This window comes from Aulonocara stuartgranti (genome assembly GCF_965226115.1).
Source record: "Aulonocara stuartgranti genome assembly, chromosome: 19".
In the NCBI taxonomy this organism is placed as follows: domain Eukaryota; kingdom Metazoa; phylum Chordata; class Actinopteri; order Cichliformes; family Cichlidae; genus Aulonocara; species Aulonocara stuartgranti.
The window spans coordinates 31,888,616-31,908,085 of NC_138955.1; the positions used below are offsets into that span (position 1 = coordinate 31,888,616).

The following is a 19,470-nucleotide window of genomic DNA, read 5'->3' on the forward strand; positions in this document are numbered from 1 at the left end:
TTATTACAGTTTATCTCTGTATAAAAATGGTAAAATCCAAACTCGCAGACATTACTTCTTGTAGCTGGCAGGTTATCATGTTGTTACTAAGGTATTATGTTACTGTCATTAATAAGTTTTGCCTCATGGACATGCCATTTTGACATTTCCACATTATTCCTCTGTTTTTGGGCCCCTATTTTCCAATTACATACAGTTTAGTACTATTACACTCTTTAACTGCTGTTGCTGCTTGAGAATACTTGTATATTAACTGGTTATTACTTTGATAACTAAGTGGTAATAACTTGTGTTGGCCTTGTTACCTGACTATTATCGCTTTATTACCGAGCTGTAATAGAAAGTGCTGCTATTAAAAAGACATTAAAGCACTACAGTCACTGAGCTCAAACAGGCAAATCTGAATTTAACGGACTTACTCTAAGTCCTGCTTAGAGCTTGATAGAAGCCAGCTGTCTTCCTCACAGATCTTTAGGGCCAGGTGGCTTCTTTACAACTTCTCAGGACTACCATGACCTGGATGACTGAGGACCCACACAGACATCTTGTCACAGTGTAATGAAATGCGTCAACGATACAGAGGCCCATTCTTTCAGTTTCACATGTTTGTGTCCGTCTGCTGCTCAAAGTAAAGCGTTAGCTGCAGTTGTGACCTTGTAGTGATCACAGATGCACTCCAACATCTTAATAACTGAAACAAGGCTTCGTCATTTTTCACCCAGCGAGGAAATAAAAGCCTCACATTTACCAGCCATCGCTACGGCGTACGTTATGCAGTAGTGTCCATAAAGACAAACTCAGTGGTCCAAGCTGTCAAACTGTACGTGTAGCTGCTGCTTTACACAATGGTGGGATAAAAAGTGAAAGGACAGTGTGTATACGTCGTATTGTTCGTATGTTACATCTGCATTGCATTAAGACGGGGAGGAGGATATTGGAGTTTTCAGAGCTGAGCCTTTCACTTCTTTTCCTCTGCTAAGTAATCTGTTTTTATTTCTTCTCTTCTGCACTGTAATGATTCATGTCACCTCCTCCAGCTGGGCCCGTGGCGCGCCGCCATGGAGAAAAATGACCACCTTACTGCAGATACAGACACCAGTGTGTTGCCATTTAACTGGGAGACCTCAGGGGCCATTTTATTTGTGCCACAACTCATTTCAGGGAACGTATGTCACTGTGGGTCTGCCCTGTGGGAGCAGGCCCCACATGCACACATTACCATGTTTATTAACAACACAGCTGAGATTAAGTAGTGAGTGTGTAGGAGAGTACATGAATCAGAGGCTGCAAACAGGGCGCTGATTACAGAAGCTGTACAGTGATAAAGAGTTGGACTGTTGCTGTCAAGCCTTTTTTTCAACATCGTTTTTACAATAATGTAAATTTTAAGAATCGCAGATGTTTAAATTTCACTGGGATTCCTCCGATTTTTCACAGCTCCCTAAAGTGACAGGTTCATCTAGAAATTACACGTTTACTTAACCCATGAAGGCTCTCTTTGCATGTCAGATCCCACTGGATGCTCCTTCTCACAGTGGGCAGACATTGGTAAGCAAAGACAATTTCATTCCATTTAGCATATTTGCATAATGAATAACTCTGTTGTTCCCACACAGTCTCATGCTGCATGCATAATTCATTGTCCTATGGCATCTTCCACATGCCTCCCGGTCAGCCTGCGCCCGATGGGCCGACATCGTGTTCAAATTAGTCTCTTTTCATGTTTCACTAGGAAAAAAAAGCAGGGCAATTGTCCCAGTGATGACGTGAAAATATCAGTGCGAGCCTGCCGAACACGATGCTGTGGTAGATGAGGGTGGTAACACTTATACAGTCCCAGCCTGCACTCTTCACCCATTCATACATTTCTAATATTCACACACCTGCAGGACTCACCGACCTTGTATCAGTTCTTAGTTGGGCCACGCTGAACAGGCAGTTACTGATTACTGACAATCGGCAGGCATTGATCAGTCAGAATGCCAATCACACTTTGAGTCTGATCATAGACAGAGTGGAGATTTGTGTGGAAACGGGTTAAATTTGCTTTTGTTCCCACTGCAGAGACGCGTCTCTGAATGATAAACGTTAATGTACTGCATTTATCGATTGCTCTTCCAGCCTTAAAGCCCCTGTCCCCCTCTGTCCCTAAAGACAAATACATGTAGACACCAGTAGGACCTTCTGTTCAGGGTGAGTCCCTTTGTGTGCTAAAACATGAGAACTTCACTGATTTTAAAGTAAATTAAATGTCTGTATTAAAAAAAAATTTCCTCACAGGTTTTATTTTTTGCATCCCTGGAAAATATTTCCGACTGTATTTGTGTGATCTGTGTGAGTTTGTGTTTTTGTTTTGCTGTGTATGTACAGTGGGGCAAAAAAGTATTTAGTCAGCCACCGATTGTGCAAGTTCCCCCACCTAAAATGATGACAGAGGTCAGTAATTTGCACCAGAGGTACACTTCAACTGTGAGAGACAGAATGTGAAAAAAAAATCCATGAATCCACATGGTAGGATTTGTAAAGAATTTATTGGTAAATCAGGGCGGAAAATAAGTATTTGGTCAATAACAAAATACAACTCAATACTTTGTAACATAACCTTTGTTGGCAATAACAGAGGTCAAACGTTTACTATAGGTCTTTACCAGGTTTGCACACACAGTAGCTGGTATTTTGGCCCATTCCTCCATGCAGATCTTCTCGAGAGCAGTGATGTTTTGGGGCTGTCGCCGAGCAACACGGACTTTCAACTCCCGCCACAGATTTTCTATGGGGTTGAGGTCTGGAGACTGGCTAGGCCACTCCAGGACTTTCAAATGCTTCTTACGGAGCCACTCCTTTGTTGCCCGGGCGGTGTGTTTTGGATCATTGTCATGTTGGAAGACCCAGCCTCGTTTCATCTTCAAAGTTCTCACTGATGGAAGGAGGTTTTGGCTCAAAATCTCACGATACATGGCCCCATTCATTCTGTCCTTAACACGGATCAGTCGTCCTGTCCCCTTGGCAGAAAAACAGCCCCATAGCATGATGTTTCCACCCCCATGCTTCACAGTAGGTATGGTGTTCTTGGGATGCAACTCAGTATTCTTCTTCCTCCAAACACCACGAGTTGAGTTTATACCAAAAAGTTCTACTTTGGTTTCATCTGACCACATGACATTCTCCCAATCCTCTGCTGTATCATCCATGTGCTCTCTGGCAAACTTCAGACGGGCCTGGACATGCACTGGCTTCAGCAGCGGAACACGTCTGGCACTGCGGGATTTGATTCCCTGCCGTTGTAGTGTGTTACTGATGGTGACCTTTGTTACTTTGGCCCCAGCTCTCTGCAGGTCATTCACCAGGTCCCCCCGTGTGGTTCTGGGATCTTTGCTCACCGTTCTCATGATCATTTTGACCCCACGGGATGAGATCTTGCGTGGAGCCCCAGATCGAGGGAGATTATCAGTGGTCTTGTATGTCTTCCATTTTCTGATGATTGCTCCCACAGTTGATTTTTTCACACCAAGCTGCTTGCCTATTGTAGATTCACTCTTCCCAGTCTGGTGCAGGTCTACAATACTTTTCCTGGTGTCCTTCGAAAGCTCTTTGGTCTTGGCCATGGCGGAGTTTGGAGTCTGACTGTTTGAGGCTGTGGACAGGTGTCTTTTATACAGATGATGAGTTCAAACAGGTGCCATTCATACAGGTAACGAGTGGGGGACAGAAAAGCTTCTTACAGAAGACGTTACAGGTCTGTGAGAGCCAGAGATTTTCCTTGTTTGAGGTGACCAAATACTTATTTTCCACCCTGATTTACAAATAAATTCTTTACAAATCCTACCATGTGGATTCATGGATTTTTCTTTTCACATTCTGTCTCTCACAGTTGAAGTGTACCTCTGGTGCAAATTACTGACCTCTGTCATCATTTTAAGTGGGGGAACTTGCACAATCGGTGGCTGACTAAATACTTTTTTGCCCCACTGTATTTAAAATGTCTCTTAATCTAATTGTTTCATATGTTGGAGTATGATGACCTCTCTTGGCTGCTGTAGATTTTATTCAGCTGGAAAGTGACTAACAGTCGGTTAACAAATATGTTCTCATATGTAATGATCTTCCTATAACGATTGTAACGTCTGTGTGTACCCAGTGAAACTTTGCACAAACATCGTCACACATACAGCAAATATTAACATCTGATATGAAAAAAACAGATATCATGAATCATACATTAAACATACAAGTCTCAGTTCTGGTTTTTAAATTTCCCTTTCACCTGTGAATGCAGTGTCATGTTCATCGCATGTGACCAGCACTAAACTTAACAGTCAGCAGGATATGAATCTGTGTGAATCACAACTCAATACAGAAGAATTTGAAAAAGCGCCACTGGTTTTTGCAACTTTATTTTACATAATTTTAAAAATTATTTGCAAAACAAAGTGATGATGCAGTTTTATTCCCCAGTGTTCAGTTTCAGCTCAAGGCCTAATTGATTCCAAGTTTTAATGAAAACCTCAGTATTGCTCCTGCTAAATGCTACAAACACCTTGTAAAACAGTGTGACAGACTAACCCTGTGCTACAGTATATTTGACTTTTGAAATTTGCTCTCCCAAAGCTGACAATCAGATGATTAAGATAGGTTTTTAACATCACACATCACATTTTTTCTTCAGAAAAATCCTTTTCAGCACCTCCCAAATTACAGGTTAATGAAGCGAACCCTGAATCACTCATGACTGAACCTCATATATCTCATCCAAGTCAGATTTTAATTCAGTTTGACTTAATATAGCACCAAATCACAGCAACAGTCGTCTGTCAGATCCAGGCTCAGGGAGGGGCAGCCGTGACCAGTTGGGGGTGAGGGGAGGGAAACAAAAGACACAATGCTGAAGAAACCAGAGATGAATAATAGTTTAAATGCAGAGTGGTATAAAAACACAGAGAGTAAAAAGAGGGGATTGAAGAAGAAACACTCATGCATCATGGGAAGCCCCTAGGCCAGTGGTCTGCAACCTTTAACACCAAAGAGCCACTTGGACCCGGTTTCCCCGCAAAAGAAAACACTGGGAGCCACAAATACTTTTTGACATCTAAAATGAAGATAACACTGTATATATGGTTTTTTACTTTTATGCTTTGTGGCAGTCACAAAGCGCTGTACACAAATATTAAAATAAACAATACAATCAATAGACATTATACACAATGTAAAAGATCAAATGTAAAGAATGTAAAGAATATAAAATACGTAGATCAACAAAAGGCTTGTTTGAACAGAAAAGTTTTTAACTGCTTTTTAAAAGAATCCACAGAGCAACTAAGGTGTGCTGCTTATGAAATCCATGAAGTGCTACAGAGAAAGTTACGTTTTATTTATGTAATTAACACATTTTGAACTCTTAAAGAAATATAACAAAAGGAAAGACACCCAGCTGAACTAAAATGATCCAGCAAACAAAAACTGTTGTGAGCCGCCCCCTTATATCGCCTTTGGGCTTTTGGAGCCTTGACCTGACTTTTAAAAAGTAATTGGAAAAAAAACTCTATGCTGCTAAAAAATGAAAAATAGATATTTGCAAAATTCTGCCTAAATATGTATTTTACCTGGTTAATGTGTGTGGCGGGGCGTGGTCTGCAGCGCCGCTGCAGGGGAGGCGGACGCACCTGAGCGGCACCCGCAATCACGCCTCGCCTTAACGTCTGTGCTCTCTCTGCTGTTGTGTTGTCGGGCTGTGAGCTGAAAAGCTACAGCCGGCTGTGTGCGTATAGCAACCGTGTGTGAAAAGTGGTCAATAAAGAGATGCTGAAAAGCGTGTTCATGGAAACATCGTCGGGTCTGCCGTGATATGTTTACAATAAGACTTATGGTCCCGAACCTCTGCGCACAGCGTCTGCAAATCGGGGCTGTACGAAGTCACATTCATCTTTACGCAGGACTGTAAGCTGTCGTCTGTGAGGCGTGAGCGCTGTTTGTTTTAACATAGTTCACGGTGGAGCTGCTGACATAATGTGGATCCGAAGATCCATAACTGGCCTAACTGGGGTCGAAAGTCTCGATAAATGCACGGCGTTTCGGCGAGTATACCGGCTTCCGCGAGTGTGACGCTTATTTTGAGCAATGAAAAAAAATAACCACCCGGATCCGCGGGTTGCTGACCCCTGCCCTAGGCCTAATGCAGTGTAAGGCTGTGCCTCCCACTCTGCTTTCAAACGCCCGAGGAACCACAAGAAGACCAGCAGCCGAAGAAGACAGACCTGAGGTCTTTAAGATAAGATGGGCCTGATTATGTAAGACCCCAGGGAAAAGGATTTGAAATTTAATACTGGTTTTATCTGGGGGGACAATAATGAGCCAGTGTGAGGGGAAACGTCCTGCTAGTCCCTTTCAGTAGGACACTGCAGCAACTGAAGGTGTTTCAGGGAGTTTTTAGGATAACCTGACAATAATAAACTACAATTGTCAAACTAAGTAATAAATGCATTGACTAATTTGTCACTGTGACACAGGATGATTCTAATAATAATAATCTGGTTGGATACATTGTTTCTAATATACAATAACCACAGTTTGATCTGAATTTGGAAGCAGGATGTTAGCGCTCATCCAGGTCTTTATGTCTTTAAGGCATTCATGTGATGTAAAAAGGTGTGTGTCACCTGGTGTCATGGGTAGATAAAGCTGGGTATCATCTGCATAGCAATGAAAATGTATGTTATGGATTCTAATAATACTGCCTGTATAAACATGTGCAGAACTCTTTGATAGTTTGGACTTTTATTACCAACTGCTTTTTGTATTCTTCAACTGTTCATTGTCTTACTGACTAATTTAGTAAACTTTTAATAATCATAACCCCCATTTGCATTTTTATCTGACAAAACTGTTCAAAAATATATAATTTTCATAGCATGGACATATTTAATAGAAACATTTAAACATAAAAGGCAACCCAAGGACTTGAAGATAGTGTGTTACTGTAAGAGCAGCTGTGATTTTGATGTGTTTTACCTGCTGTAGACCGTCATCACAAAGTATTTATTTTAAAAACAGAAGTATTTTACTTCCCCACTCAGCTGTCTTATGTTCTTACTTTACAGTCAGTTATGGAGTTAACTGTGCCAATTTCAGACTCAATTATGGTTTCCGTTGCTTTTTGATTTTGCGAGGGAAACTTCTCAGCAGATTTTATTGTGATGGGGCCACTTATTGATTCTCGGAGTGTGTGAAACAAACAGGGTGGCAGTGTGTTAAAAATCAGATGCAAAGGTGGGAAAACACAATCTGAGGCAATCCAGTGCATAACAAGAGGATGTGCAAGATGCTAGCAGGCAGGGTGTGCGTGTGTGTGCGTGTACTTTGATGTTGTTCCCATCTCCTAATTCTTCACCTCTTTCCCTTCATAATCCCTCATCCCCCCTCTGTCTCCTCCAGTTGTCAGAATTATTTCTCTCCTTTGAAGAGAAGCCTCAGGGTGCAGCTTCCTTAGCACAGGTCCACAAGGCAGTGCTACATGATGGAAAGACGGTGGCAGTCAAGATCCAACACCCCAAAGTCCAGAAACAAAGCGCCAACGACATCCTAGTAATGGAAGTGAGTCTCTGTCTGTTCAACTGCTTTTGAATGAGTTAGGACATGTGGGGCTGGTCCATTGGCCTAATGCAAATCAATCAGTTTAAACTTATGATCAGTTTATTGACAACAACTTTGTCAGCTAGTAGGTTTATCATTAACGCTGTCATTGAATTCAAGTGTTCCAGTCGCTTCCGTGCCAGACGAACATTTTTGAAACAATAGGCAGTTCACAGGAGCTTAGCCAGCAGGTACCAGGGTAGGATGCCACCTGTGCAACAAGTCCAGCTGTCACCTTTCTGCACAATGAACTATTCCACAGCAAACTGTAAGTGGTATAATAACAAAGTGGAAGCTACTATGTACCATGTATATCTGTTGAATTTTGAGCTGAATTCAAGTATTCGTTATAGCCTGAAAAGATGACTTTTCACATTTACTGTTCAACCACATTTTGAAAGAAAGGAATATTTTGTAAAAGCCTCGTCAGCTGATTCCACCCAGAGAAACACCCCTCGTCCGGTATCGAGATCGTTGTATTGTGACGTGGTTGTTCTAACCTCATGCACGTTAGCAGATTTGACGACACTCCTTTAGAGCAACAGGAAGACATTTTGCATCTGTTTTTACATGCTGAGCAGTTCTAACCTTGACTAATGAACTCAGAAGAGCCTCTTTCACAAGTGATGAAGCTCATCTCGTCTGCTGTTCCAAACAGCACTTTAGCCAGGAGCGCAGCTAAGTGCCGGCATTAAGTGATGATGTAGAGAGTTGCTGAACAGCAATTTTCTGTCCTCACACTTGATTTGCTTAGTAATGATCTTTGCAGGGAGAGTCTAATCAGCCACTCTTATAATATGTATTAATATGTTGAGAGGGTACCGTTGTATATATGTTTGCTGTTTTATTATGCTTACAGTGAGACTGATTCTTCTTTTTTGGATATATGTATTTAATTTGAAGGTGTTGTTGAAGGCGGTTCATTGGCTCTTCCCGGACTTTGCCTTAATGTGGTTGGTGGAGGAGGCCAAGAAAAACATGCCTCTGGAGCTGGACTTCCTTAACGAGGGACGCAATGCTGAGAAGGTGGCCGACATGTTGGCCCACTTTCACTTTCTTAAGGTACTGATATGGGCATGCATGAAAATGAGACTTCCCTTTAGAGTAACAGTGTAACAGTTTTGTGTACACATGTATTCTAAACAGCTGGTTTTAATTTAAGGCCTTTGATTTATAAAATATGATTCTTACAGTTAACAGAGGTCAGAGTTTTTATGGTCTATGAGAGCTTCCCGTTTGCTGCGTTGTCAGTTATCATTAAATTTTTCTGGTGCTGTTTTTGAGACTTGCTTTTCTTTGTTCGGTTTTTATGTTCTTACAGTTAGAAATGTTACTTTTTTTTTATTCTTTCTTGTCACGGTGTATTGTGCATTTTTATTGCTTCAATTTAACTTGACAGAGACATAAAATTTGGCAGAATAAAAGATGATTTTGTTCAAATTTGGTCCAATAACAAATGTAATTGTTAATTGTTTTCACAGGCTCATCTGTCATTCTGCCGACTTTTATGTTTCTTACTCACATTTTTCTCCTGTAAACTGTAATGAGTGGAATTTAACTAATTTTCAACTGAATGTTACTAAATAACCTAAAGTACACTAGATTTACTCCTTTGAAGCAGTTGTTTCATTTCATTTAAAATAGTACCAGGATAAGAACTGAGCCTTCTAATGAACCTCTGCTAAACAGCTTCACAGGAGACTGAACAGTGAGTAAATGTGAAAAAGATATAGAGGATAAACCTGCACATCCCATCGTCTGTTGCACATCTCTCTGTCCAGATTCCCATGATCCACTGGAATCTCTCCACCAAGAGAATCCTGACCATGGAGTTTGCAGACGGGGGCCAAGTCAATGACAGGGATTACATGCAGACACATGGCATCAATGTCAATGAGGTACTGCCTGCACTCTGATGGTTAATGGTTAATAGCTTACTGACTAATATTCAAGGTCGTGCAGGTGTGAGCTGTGTGCGACGGTTGTCCCCCCTCCCACCCGTCTGTATCTACACAGGACGTGTCCTGACGTCCTGTGTGTCATCTTTTCACCCCTCAGCTGTAAAAGGCTGATGGGTACTGTCATCACCACCTGGGTGGGAGGGCACTGTGGACACCCATTAATGTGAATCCAAACTCTCATGAAGGAAGTCACTTAGCATTTTCAAACTGATACCATAAGTGTGTCTACTAAAAGTCTCTGAGATGTTTGAATCCCAGTGACTTTAACCTCACGGTCAATGTCAGAGGCCAAATTTTCTGAAAATCTTGTGAACACAATAAATCGAGAAAGGTACCACCTAGGATCTTTAAATTAATACTATTGGTGCATCTACTAGGAAGCTAAGGGGTAGCACTGGCGGCTACCAGTATTTTTATTTATGCACAACTGTTTTAGTAGCAAAACGCATTAAACACAGGAAAGAGTGTTCATAGCAAAACTAAAAATAGTATTTCTGGCCAACTTTTGTCCATGAAAATTTCATGCTAACACTGACTACAAATCTGTAAAAAAGAAAAGAAAAGAAACAAACGCCTGCAGGACAAGGAAACAGTCCTGTAGGCTATGTAGGTGTTAGTGCCTCATCGGGTGTCCTTCCCCCAGCCAGGAGGGCTCCCTGTCAGTGGTCGGCTTAGTGTTGAGTCAGCATAGCCTGCTAGCTCAGGAAAGGATTCCAGCGAGGACGGGTCAGACAGTCCAACATCGCTGCGCTCTCTCAGTCACAATAAGGTCCCTCGGTCACAGTGAACTTTTGTGTGGTTCGGAAGAAGAAAAGAAAAAAAAAAAGAAGTAACTTGACTCAAAGAGCTCCGCAATGTCGACCTCTGGCAGGCGCCATCTTGGATATCAGTACTCCAGGAACCACCTCTGTGTGTGGAGTGAAGCTGTGAAACAGTGTAAGTGAAGAACTGAGGCAACGCCGCAGCATGACGCCGTTTAAAAATATGGTTTTTGCAAATCCTTGTAATTGTCTTGATTCTGTTCACCTGTTCGTTCGGTCTCCCTCCTCTTGTCTCCACTTTACTCCAGAACATTATGTTTATTGTTTCTGACTATTGTATTTTCTAAAACCTAAAGAGAATTATGGATTTGATCAACTGGTCTCTGAATGCTATTGACACCCTTTTCTCAACGAGAAGTCTGGGCTCGGGAGAGCCCGAGTGTCCTGGAGGTACTTTCCCTGCCGGATACACGATGGACGGGTGGCAGAAATGGAGGATCGTGTGCCTGGCGGGACTGTCGATCGAGGACGCTGAAGATATCTACCTATTCGAAACCATGATAACAGGGTTCTTGCTGATCGGAGCTGGCTTGGCCCTGGCTTATTGGAGAATTAAGAAAGCGGAACCGGCTGTTCAAACGCCCACAAGACTGTCCACTGGGATGAGGTGCGACTTCACAGAAAGGGCTCACTGAGTGCAGCACGGTTAAGACCTTGGAGAAGCTTACGGCTGCCATGAATACTCAGAATAACCTCTGAGCGTACATTGGATTACATCAGGGAAAAGTCCACTTCGAACAACACCTCTGAGTGGTAGTCAGATTACATCTTGGAGCAGCTGACTGCGGTCGTGAGGTCTCAGAATCTGCTCTTTGAGCACAAGAATGACAAGACCACAGAGCACAAGTTTGATAACATCATGGAGAAACTTGCCGTTCTCCAGCGGGAGATTGAGAGACCAGTGTTGGAGTGTTAAAGAACAGCTTTGAAATTCTCATGACCATCATAATGCGGCTATCCCATCGGCGCCAGCTGTGGGCTCAAAGCCGGAGCCGAACAAAAACTCCCTGTAACGACTGTGTTGAGTTTGTTCTTCCCATTCCATGCAAGGCCAACTGGGTTGGCTGGAAGACTGTTTACTTAGCCTGGCAGGGCGAAGGACACTGTCTCAGCTGAACTATGGACACACACACACATACATATACTGATACTGATAAGCACTCACTCACGCATCACCCTCCCTACCCTGGATCCAATGCCACCTCCAACGCTTGCCTCCCCTCTGATGTGGACATCGGGTCAGCTGGAGGCGCAGTCGAAAGATTGCAGCGGCCCCAGATCAGATGTACACACTGGAACTCTTTCCCATGTTGCTGTCTGTGTTTATTGTGCTGTGGTGTGTTGATATCTGTGCATTCCTGTATTATCCTTCTGTGTTACACATTTCAATGTTTTTTTTCCTCGCTACCTAGCCTGACCTGTCTCCCCAATGTGATGTTTGTATTGTATGTACGGTCGGCAAGGTCTGTCATCTCGGTTGTGGGCAAAAGACCTGCAACTGACAAATAAAGGCCATCTCTCATCTCTCATCTCACCTGATTAGTAGGTTAGTGCTTTTCCTGCCGTCAGCTTTGAAGGCTTTTTTTCCCTCTTTGTCTTTGTAGTAATTAAACTGCATTTTTCTTGGACTCACTGCCATCAGACTCATTTATTTCTTCTGCATTTGGGTCAAAAAGACAGAAAAACTTCTACATTTTCTTTCTTGAACAGCACAAACCAAGAACTGCTGAACTCTTATTTTAAGCTTCTTCTCTCTTCTTCTTTTTCTGATTTAACTTTACACATTCCCCTTCATGTTTTCAACAGATCTCAGAAAACCTGGGCAAGATGTACAGTGAAATGATCTTTGTCCACGGCTTTGTTCACTGTGACCCCCACCCAGGCAATGTGCTGGTCCGAAAGTGTCCGCAGACCAAAAAGAACGAGATTGTTCTGCTTGATCACGGCCTGTATCAGGTGGGAAATCTCGATCTTGCCTGTGCAGAAAGAAAATGCCATTTGTTCCAATATTGCTGTCCATTTTTCATGCTGTTGGCTGAGGCCTTGAGTCAAAGGGTAGACAGCTAAGATGCACATGAAAAATAAACATACACACTTTAACAGGCACACTTTTATTAGAGCTACACAGGATAAAAGCTTTTTGATAAACAACTCATTTGATGTTGTTCTCAGCAGAGTGCTGTGTTTGAATGCACCACCGCCTTAATAATACAGGCACATGTGTGCACTCATGTCCTAGACACACAAACAAACACACACACTCCTTGATTATTAACACACTCGTTCTTTCAAACACCCACAGTCTGATACAGACATGGACCATTCTTCCATAAGTTTATTTTCTGCCTATTTCTTTGTGCATAAAGAGGATTTTAGTAATAAATATGCAACTCCATCATTTTTGACACACAGTACCAGTACACAGAGACTTCCCTTGGATCATAATAGCACCAATTTATTCCTAATGATTTGAGATTTCATCTGTGATTTTGGAGAAGAATATTAATCAAGCTAAGATAGACACACATACACATACTCATATTCAGTATTATTACCAGTAGGATACTATGCAGGGCTTTTGTGCTCCAAGTGCTGGAGTTGGTAAATGGTTCTTAGCAGGGGGATTAAATATGCCTAAAGTAAGAAATGCATTAAGAGATGAAGCAGATTTCTCTCTTTTTGTAACCCTAAGCCCTAAAAGCCTGAAGAGACACTGTGGTAACTGCTTGGACACCTTGGTTTGTGAATGTGATAACTTCAAACTTCAAATCTCAGTGACCTCGACGTCAGAAGTCAAGTTTTCTGAAAAAAATGTGAATGCATTAACCCAAGAAGGAAGTCGCCTAGGATGTTCAAGTTGATACCACAGGTGCATCTACTGAAAATCTCAGATGGGTTCAAGTCTCAGTGACCTCAGTGATCTACTACAGTGTAAAACAGTGAATATAGTGCTGGTATTACTGCCCAGCCTCTTACCTGTGAACCAGTCACTCTTAATCACATATTCTCTGCTGCCTCCATAGGTTCTGCAACCAGACTTCAGGTTGAACTACTGTCAGCTGTGGCAGGCTTTGATTAAGGGCGACATGTCAGGGGTGGAGCGTTACAGCCGCAGACTGGGCGCTGGGGATCTGTACCCCCTCTTTGCCTGTGTACTGACTGCTCGGTCCTGGAAGGCGGTGAATGCCGGTATTAGTTCTGTACCTGTCACCCGTTCCGAGGTATGAACTTGTACACACTCAAGCTTACTGTTACTTCATCATCTTATCCTCTCAATTTGACCTGAAACCATGACAGACTGGTATTACTGTTTTATTACTACTGCTGTGAATAAGAGTAAATTGTAGTGTAATGGATCATTTTAGGTTTTGGCTTTGACACCGTTGCTGGGTTGATTGTACATTGGTCCACTGGTAATGCCTCAGCGCTCCAGTAGGGGGATTCATGCAAATAAGAAAAGAATGCAATGATTTGCAAATGAATTCAACCCATATTTTATTTGCAGAAACACAGAAACACAGAAAATACATCAAATGTTGAAACTGAGAAAATGTACCACTTAAAAACAAAAAGCAAACAATATGATGAAGACAGCGAGACAAAACACAATGAGGGTACAAATAACTGCAGAAGTTAACACAACTGCTGGGAACACACAGGTCCAAGCAACTGGGAAACGAGACTGGGAAACTAAAACTGAATATTAAACACACAAGACAAGGGCTACCAAAGTCAGAGAGGAAATAACATAACGGAATACCTAACACAGAGACGAAGGGAAGTGGAGAACTATGGCTGTAAAATTACAAGAGTGTACAGAACCGACAATATCTATAACTGGGGAATAAATACAAATGGAGTACACTACGGTCTACAGGGATAGAAGAGAGAAAACTGTACATAACTGAACATAAACAATGAGTCCAAAATATACAAAATGCTTCGTCAGAGATCCAGGACCCTGACAGAAGCAACAAAACCGTCCTCTCAAAAATATGTTGTCTTAATAGGAGCATATGTGGCCTGTAAACCTGTATGTACTATTCAGCAGGCATGGTGCCTTTCCAGATGTGTACTAATGTACCTCCATGCCACCAGAGATGCAGGCTTCTGAACTGAAAGCTGATAATAAGGTCCATCTCCAGTTTATGGTGGAGGACACATTCATTTTGTTGGTACATGGACTGTTATTTTTTTCAATACCTGCTTGGTCAACATTCAGTGAAATTCAGAACAACAACTATCAGGAATTTCTTGCAGTCCAATTATTGCTACAAAAAATAAAACGACAACAAAAAGCGAAACAAGATACTGTACTGTGATCCAGTGATCCAGAGGTAGAGCAACAGGTTGTTCTTGTGCCGCCATGATTAGTGCCTCTGTGCTGTCTTTCAGTCCAGCTTTGTCCAGCCACTGGTAGGATTTCTGGATATCAGCCACCTCCTCTATCTGCCGGTGGTACATACCGTGCAGGGGCCTGTCCTTCCATGATGGTTCCTCGTCTCCCTCCACTTTGTTGGGTTTCTGCTGCCTGAGGTATTCACTGAGCACGTTGGGGCCATCTTCGTGATGTATTCGTGGATGTTCGTTGTCTCATCCTGGACTGTGGTGCTGACACTCACCAGTCCCCGGCCCCCTTCCTTCCGCTTAGCGTACAGCCTCAGGGTGCTGGACTTGGGGTGAAACCCTCCATGCATGGTAAGGAGCTTTCTTGTCTTGATGTCAGTGGCTTCTATCTCCTCCTTTGGCCAGCCTATTACCCCAGCAGGGTACATGATCACGGGCAGGGCATAGGTGTTGATAGCCCGGATCTTGTAAATGGTAAATGGCCTGCATTTGTATAGCGCTTTTCTAGTCCATAGGACCCCAAAGCGCTTTACACTACATTCAGTCATTCACCCATCCACACACACATTCACACACTGGCGATAGCAAGCTACATTGTAGCCACAGCTGCCCTGGGGCACACTGACAGAGGATCTTGTTCTTACCGTTCAGCTGACTCCTCAGGACTTGCCTGACCCTCTGCAGGTACTTGGTGGTTGAAGCTTTTCTAGCGGCCTCTTCATGGTTCCCATTCGCCTGCGGGATCCCCAGGTACTTGTAACTGTCCTCTATGTCTGCAATGTTGCCTTCTGGTAGTTTGATCCCCTCAGTTCTGACTACCTTCCCTCTCTTTGTTATCATCCGACTACACTTCTCCAGCCCGAACGACATTCCAATGTCATTGCTGTATAGCCTGGTGGTGTGGATCAGTGAATCGATGTGTCGTTCACTCTTGGCATACAGCTTGATGTCATCCATGTACAGGAGGTGGCTGACAACTGCTCCATTCCGTAGTCGGTATCCGTAGCCAGTCTTGTTAATGATCTCACTGAGGGGGTTCAGGCCTATGCAGAACAACACTTGATGGTGTCTTGTGCTATGGGCTTGAGGTTGGCCTCCAGTGTTGTCCGCCACATCCCCATTGAGTTCCTGATGAAGGCTCTCAGGGTCCTGTTGATCTTATATAGTTCTAGGCATTCCAGTATCCAGCTGTGGGGCATTGAGTCATAGGCCTTCTTGTAATCAATCCAGGCAGTGCACAGGTTGGTCAGTCTGGTCCTGCAGTCTCGGCTGACTGTTCTGTCTACCAGTAGCTGGTGTTTTGCGCATCTGGTATTCTTGCCAATTCCTTTCTGTGTCCCGCTCATGTATTGACCCATGTGCCTGTTCATCTTAGGCGATATGATGCCTGACAGGAGCTTCCATGTAGTACTGAGGCAGGTTATTGGTCGGTAGTTGGAGGGGACCGGTCCCTTCTTGGGGTCGTTGAGGATCAGGACTGTCCGGCCTTCGGTTAGCCATTCCGGGTGTCTCTCGTCAACTAGCAGCTGGTTCATTTGTGCTGCCAGGCACTCGTGGAGTGCAGTCAGCTTCTTCAGCCAGTAGGCATGAACCATATCAGGGCCTGGTGCTGTCCAACTTTTCATACTAGAGACCCTTTCTTGGATATCTGCCACGGTGATGGTTACTGGACCCTGTTCGGGGAGGTCGCTGTGGTCTGCCCTCAGATCCTCTAGCCACTGAGCATTGCCGTTATGGGTTGTGTCCTTCTCCCATATGCTCTTCCAGTATTGTTCTGCCTCCAGCCTTGGTGGTGCTGTTCTCATATTGTTCCCCTGCCACTGAGAGTACACCTTGGCTGGTTCCATGGAGAACAGCTGGTTTATTCTCTTGCCTTCTATCTCTCTTTAAGCGGCTGGCCAAGGCTGTGAGTCGTTGCTTGGCAGTTTCCAAGGCCTCAGGTATGGACAGCTTCCTGTACTTCTTAGGCACCTTCCTCATCGCGCCTTTCTGCAACTCCAATAGTTGGCTAACCTCCCTCCGTGCTACCTTGATCTTAGCCTCTAGCCTCCTTCTCCATGGGAGGGTACTGCCCCTTGTCGCTGTTCAACTTGTAGCCAAGCATCTCACTGATCACTGCTGCCGTATTGTAGATCAGCTTGTTAGTGTCGGTAATCGTGGTTGTAGGTATCGTCCGTAGTGCTGCATTAACATCATCTAGCAGACCTTCTGAGGGTACTTCACGTAATCTTGGTAACCGGCTACGGGGGGTCCAGGTTTCAAGCTTGGCCATGATCCTATTTTTCAGGTCAGTTCCTCTCACACTCAACGATCCTTCTCCTATCGCACTTGGAGCTTGATACCCAATCTCGGGTGGGGGTGATGATATCTCCCCCCTGACCTGGCGTCCTGACTCCTCCTTGCCGTAGCATTTGTGTTGTACCTCGTCAATCTCTAGCTGTGAGAGCAGTCCCTTCTTTCGAATGTTGGAACACTGAGCTACTAGTTGTTTATTCATGTAGCCCCTTCCGCCAGGGTTACTTGCGTAGTAGCACTCCAACAACGCCCTGTTTTGGTCTCTTGCCCACTGATGCCTTCTTGTTCCAGTAGCCCACTTCTCGTCAGGGTGCCCTGGTTCCTCAACACCTGGCACGGACCTTGTTGATCCGGGCGACGTCCGAGCCGGCATGCCTTCATATTTATCTGTCTCGCTCATGTCTGCGGTAGGCTTGCTTAACATAGGGGGTCTAGCCTTAGGACCCTTACTGGATACAGACTCCCCAGGCCCCTACCCTATCCAGCTGCTAGATATATATATATGTATGTATGTATGTATGTATGTATGTATGTGTGTGTATATGTATGTATATATATATATATATATATATATATATATATATATATATATATATAACTTAATGTTGGTGTGTAATTTACGTTGAGTAGTCTAACCACGTTATTAAATTATGCGGCTGTCTTCTTGTTTGATGGCAGATACTCCCTTCACCCTGGCCAAAAAGGCTAAAATGACCAAAGAAAAAGTGGGAAACAGTTAAACATGAGAGGTTTTTAGACAGAATTGGTGTTTTTTCCATTGTTTAAGCACTGCTTCCAGCCAAGAGTGATACCATAAATCCCCTATAGCTGCAGAAAAGGCTAACATTGTTGTCTTTTTACAAAAAACAGCTAAACAAGAGAGGTTTCTGGACAAAGTGTGTGTTCTTCATTTTTTAGCCACCGGTCCGAGCACCGTTTAAGCACCATCTCATTGACATAATGCTTTCCCTGACCCTTACCCTAAATCTAACCATAACCTCATTGTAACCCTGACACTAAAACCACATTTTGAGTCTCAAAAATGCCTTCAAACTTGTGGGGACTGTTTGTCCCCACAAGTATAGTAAACTACCAATTTTTGATCCCTATGAAGATGTTAATACCCGTCCCCACACACACACGCACACACACGCGCACGCACACACACACACACACACGCACACACACACACACACACACACACTTGCACACGCACACACACGCGCACACGCACACACACACACGCGCACACACACACACGCACACACACACGCACGCACACACACACACGCACACACACGCACGCACACACACGCACGCACACACACGCGCGCACACGCACACACACGCACACACACGCGCGCACACGCACACACACACACACACGCACACACACACACACACACACGCACACGCACACACGCACACACGCACACACACACGCACACACACACGCGCACACACACACACGCACACACACACACCTCCTCTCTTCTGTCCTTTGCTGCTCTGTCTTCAGTCTTTGTTCTTGCCTCTTATTCATGGATCTTTATAATAACTGATGATGCATTCCATTAGTGTTAATGCAATCACGCACACGCAGAAAATATTGAGTGCTTTTAGAGTTCTGGGGTTTTTTGCTTTTCTTTCATATACAGGAATATGTTCTTCTAATTGAATGCTTCTTTCTGAAACACTGAAAACAAAGTCATTAGTCACAAATATATCCAGTCGGTGACACCACAAGTATTTTATCATACATTATATGGAAAAAAGTATTGGGCCGCACACCTTAATCTTTGACTTCAGGTGTTTTCATGCCCATAAATGTATTCTACTGCAAGTACTGCGAGTTGTAAACATTCAGTTTGCCACTTAACAGCTCCTGTCAATGTCTTTCTCTCTTCTCATATGTTGATTGACACAAATACTGGTCTCCCTGGTGCACGTCATTGTTCTTGTCAGGCTGTCAAACAGAATGCCACCAAAAAAAGCCACAGACTTAGAAAAGGAAGTAAAAGAAATGAAAAAGTCATTGTTCTCCATTTAAATCTGAATCTAAATTGGATCTAAACTGTAGATATCACCAAACAACAGAAACCACTACTAGACAAAAATGGGGCAGATCACAGAGCTACAGAAACCTAAAAGATGGCCCTTTGTAGTGGCAAGTGGCAGATCTGGACCAGTACTCCTGCATTAATGACGTTATTATAAGCAGCCTGGAGAACAGACCCAGGTCGTGTGCTAGCAATGTAGCTGCAGAGGAGGGCAGGGATCTTAGTGAAGCTAATATAGATTCACTGGAACAACAAAATATTATAACTTTGATATTTTCATAGAAAGCAAATAGCCAGTGAAGACACTGAACCCTCTGCCTCGAAGAAATAAAGGTGACGAAACCCCTTTTAACAATGAAT

General features: G+C 43.5%; 1 protein-coding gene and 1 long non-coding RNA gene across 5 annotated transcripts in view; one reads left to right on the forward strand and one right to left on the reverse strand.

Annotated features, from left to right (window-relative positions):
- The window catches only part of adck1 (aarF domain containing kinase 1), an 88,389-nt gene that overhangs the window by 46,926 nt on the left and 21,993 nt on the right, over positions 1-19,470 (forward strand). For 3 of the 4 annotated variants that reach the window (XM_082515764.1, XM_082515763.1, XM_082515765.1), the window contains 5 exons: positions 7,429-7,587; positions 8,530-8,688; positions 9,408-9,524; positions 12,215-12,364; positions 13,432-13,629. In XM_082515764.1, coding sequence (XP_082371890.1) covers positions 7,429-7,587; positions 8,530-8,688; positions 9,408-9,524; positions 12,215-12,364; positions 13,432-13,629 — 783 coding nt within the window. Of the gene's footprint in view, positions 1-7,428; positions 7,588-8,529; positions 8,689-9,407; positions 9,525-12,214; positions 12,365-13,431; positions 13,630-14,803; positions 14,914-19,470 lie in introns of those variants that run through there. The other variant, XM_082515766.1, reaches the window with a different exon arrangement.
- LOC309695275 overlaps positions 1-19,470 on the reverse strand; it is a 158,412-nt gene that overhangs the window by 33,195 nt on the left and 105,747 nt on the right. The gene's annotated exons all lie outside the window — the stretch shown is intronic.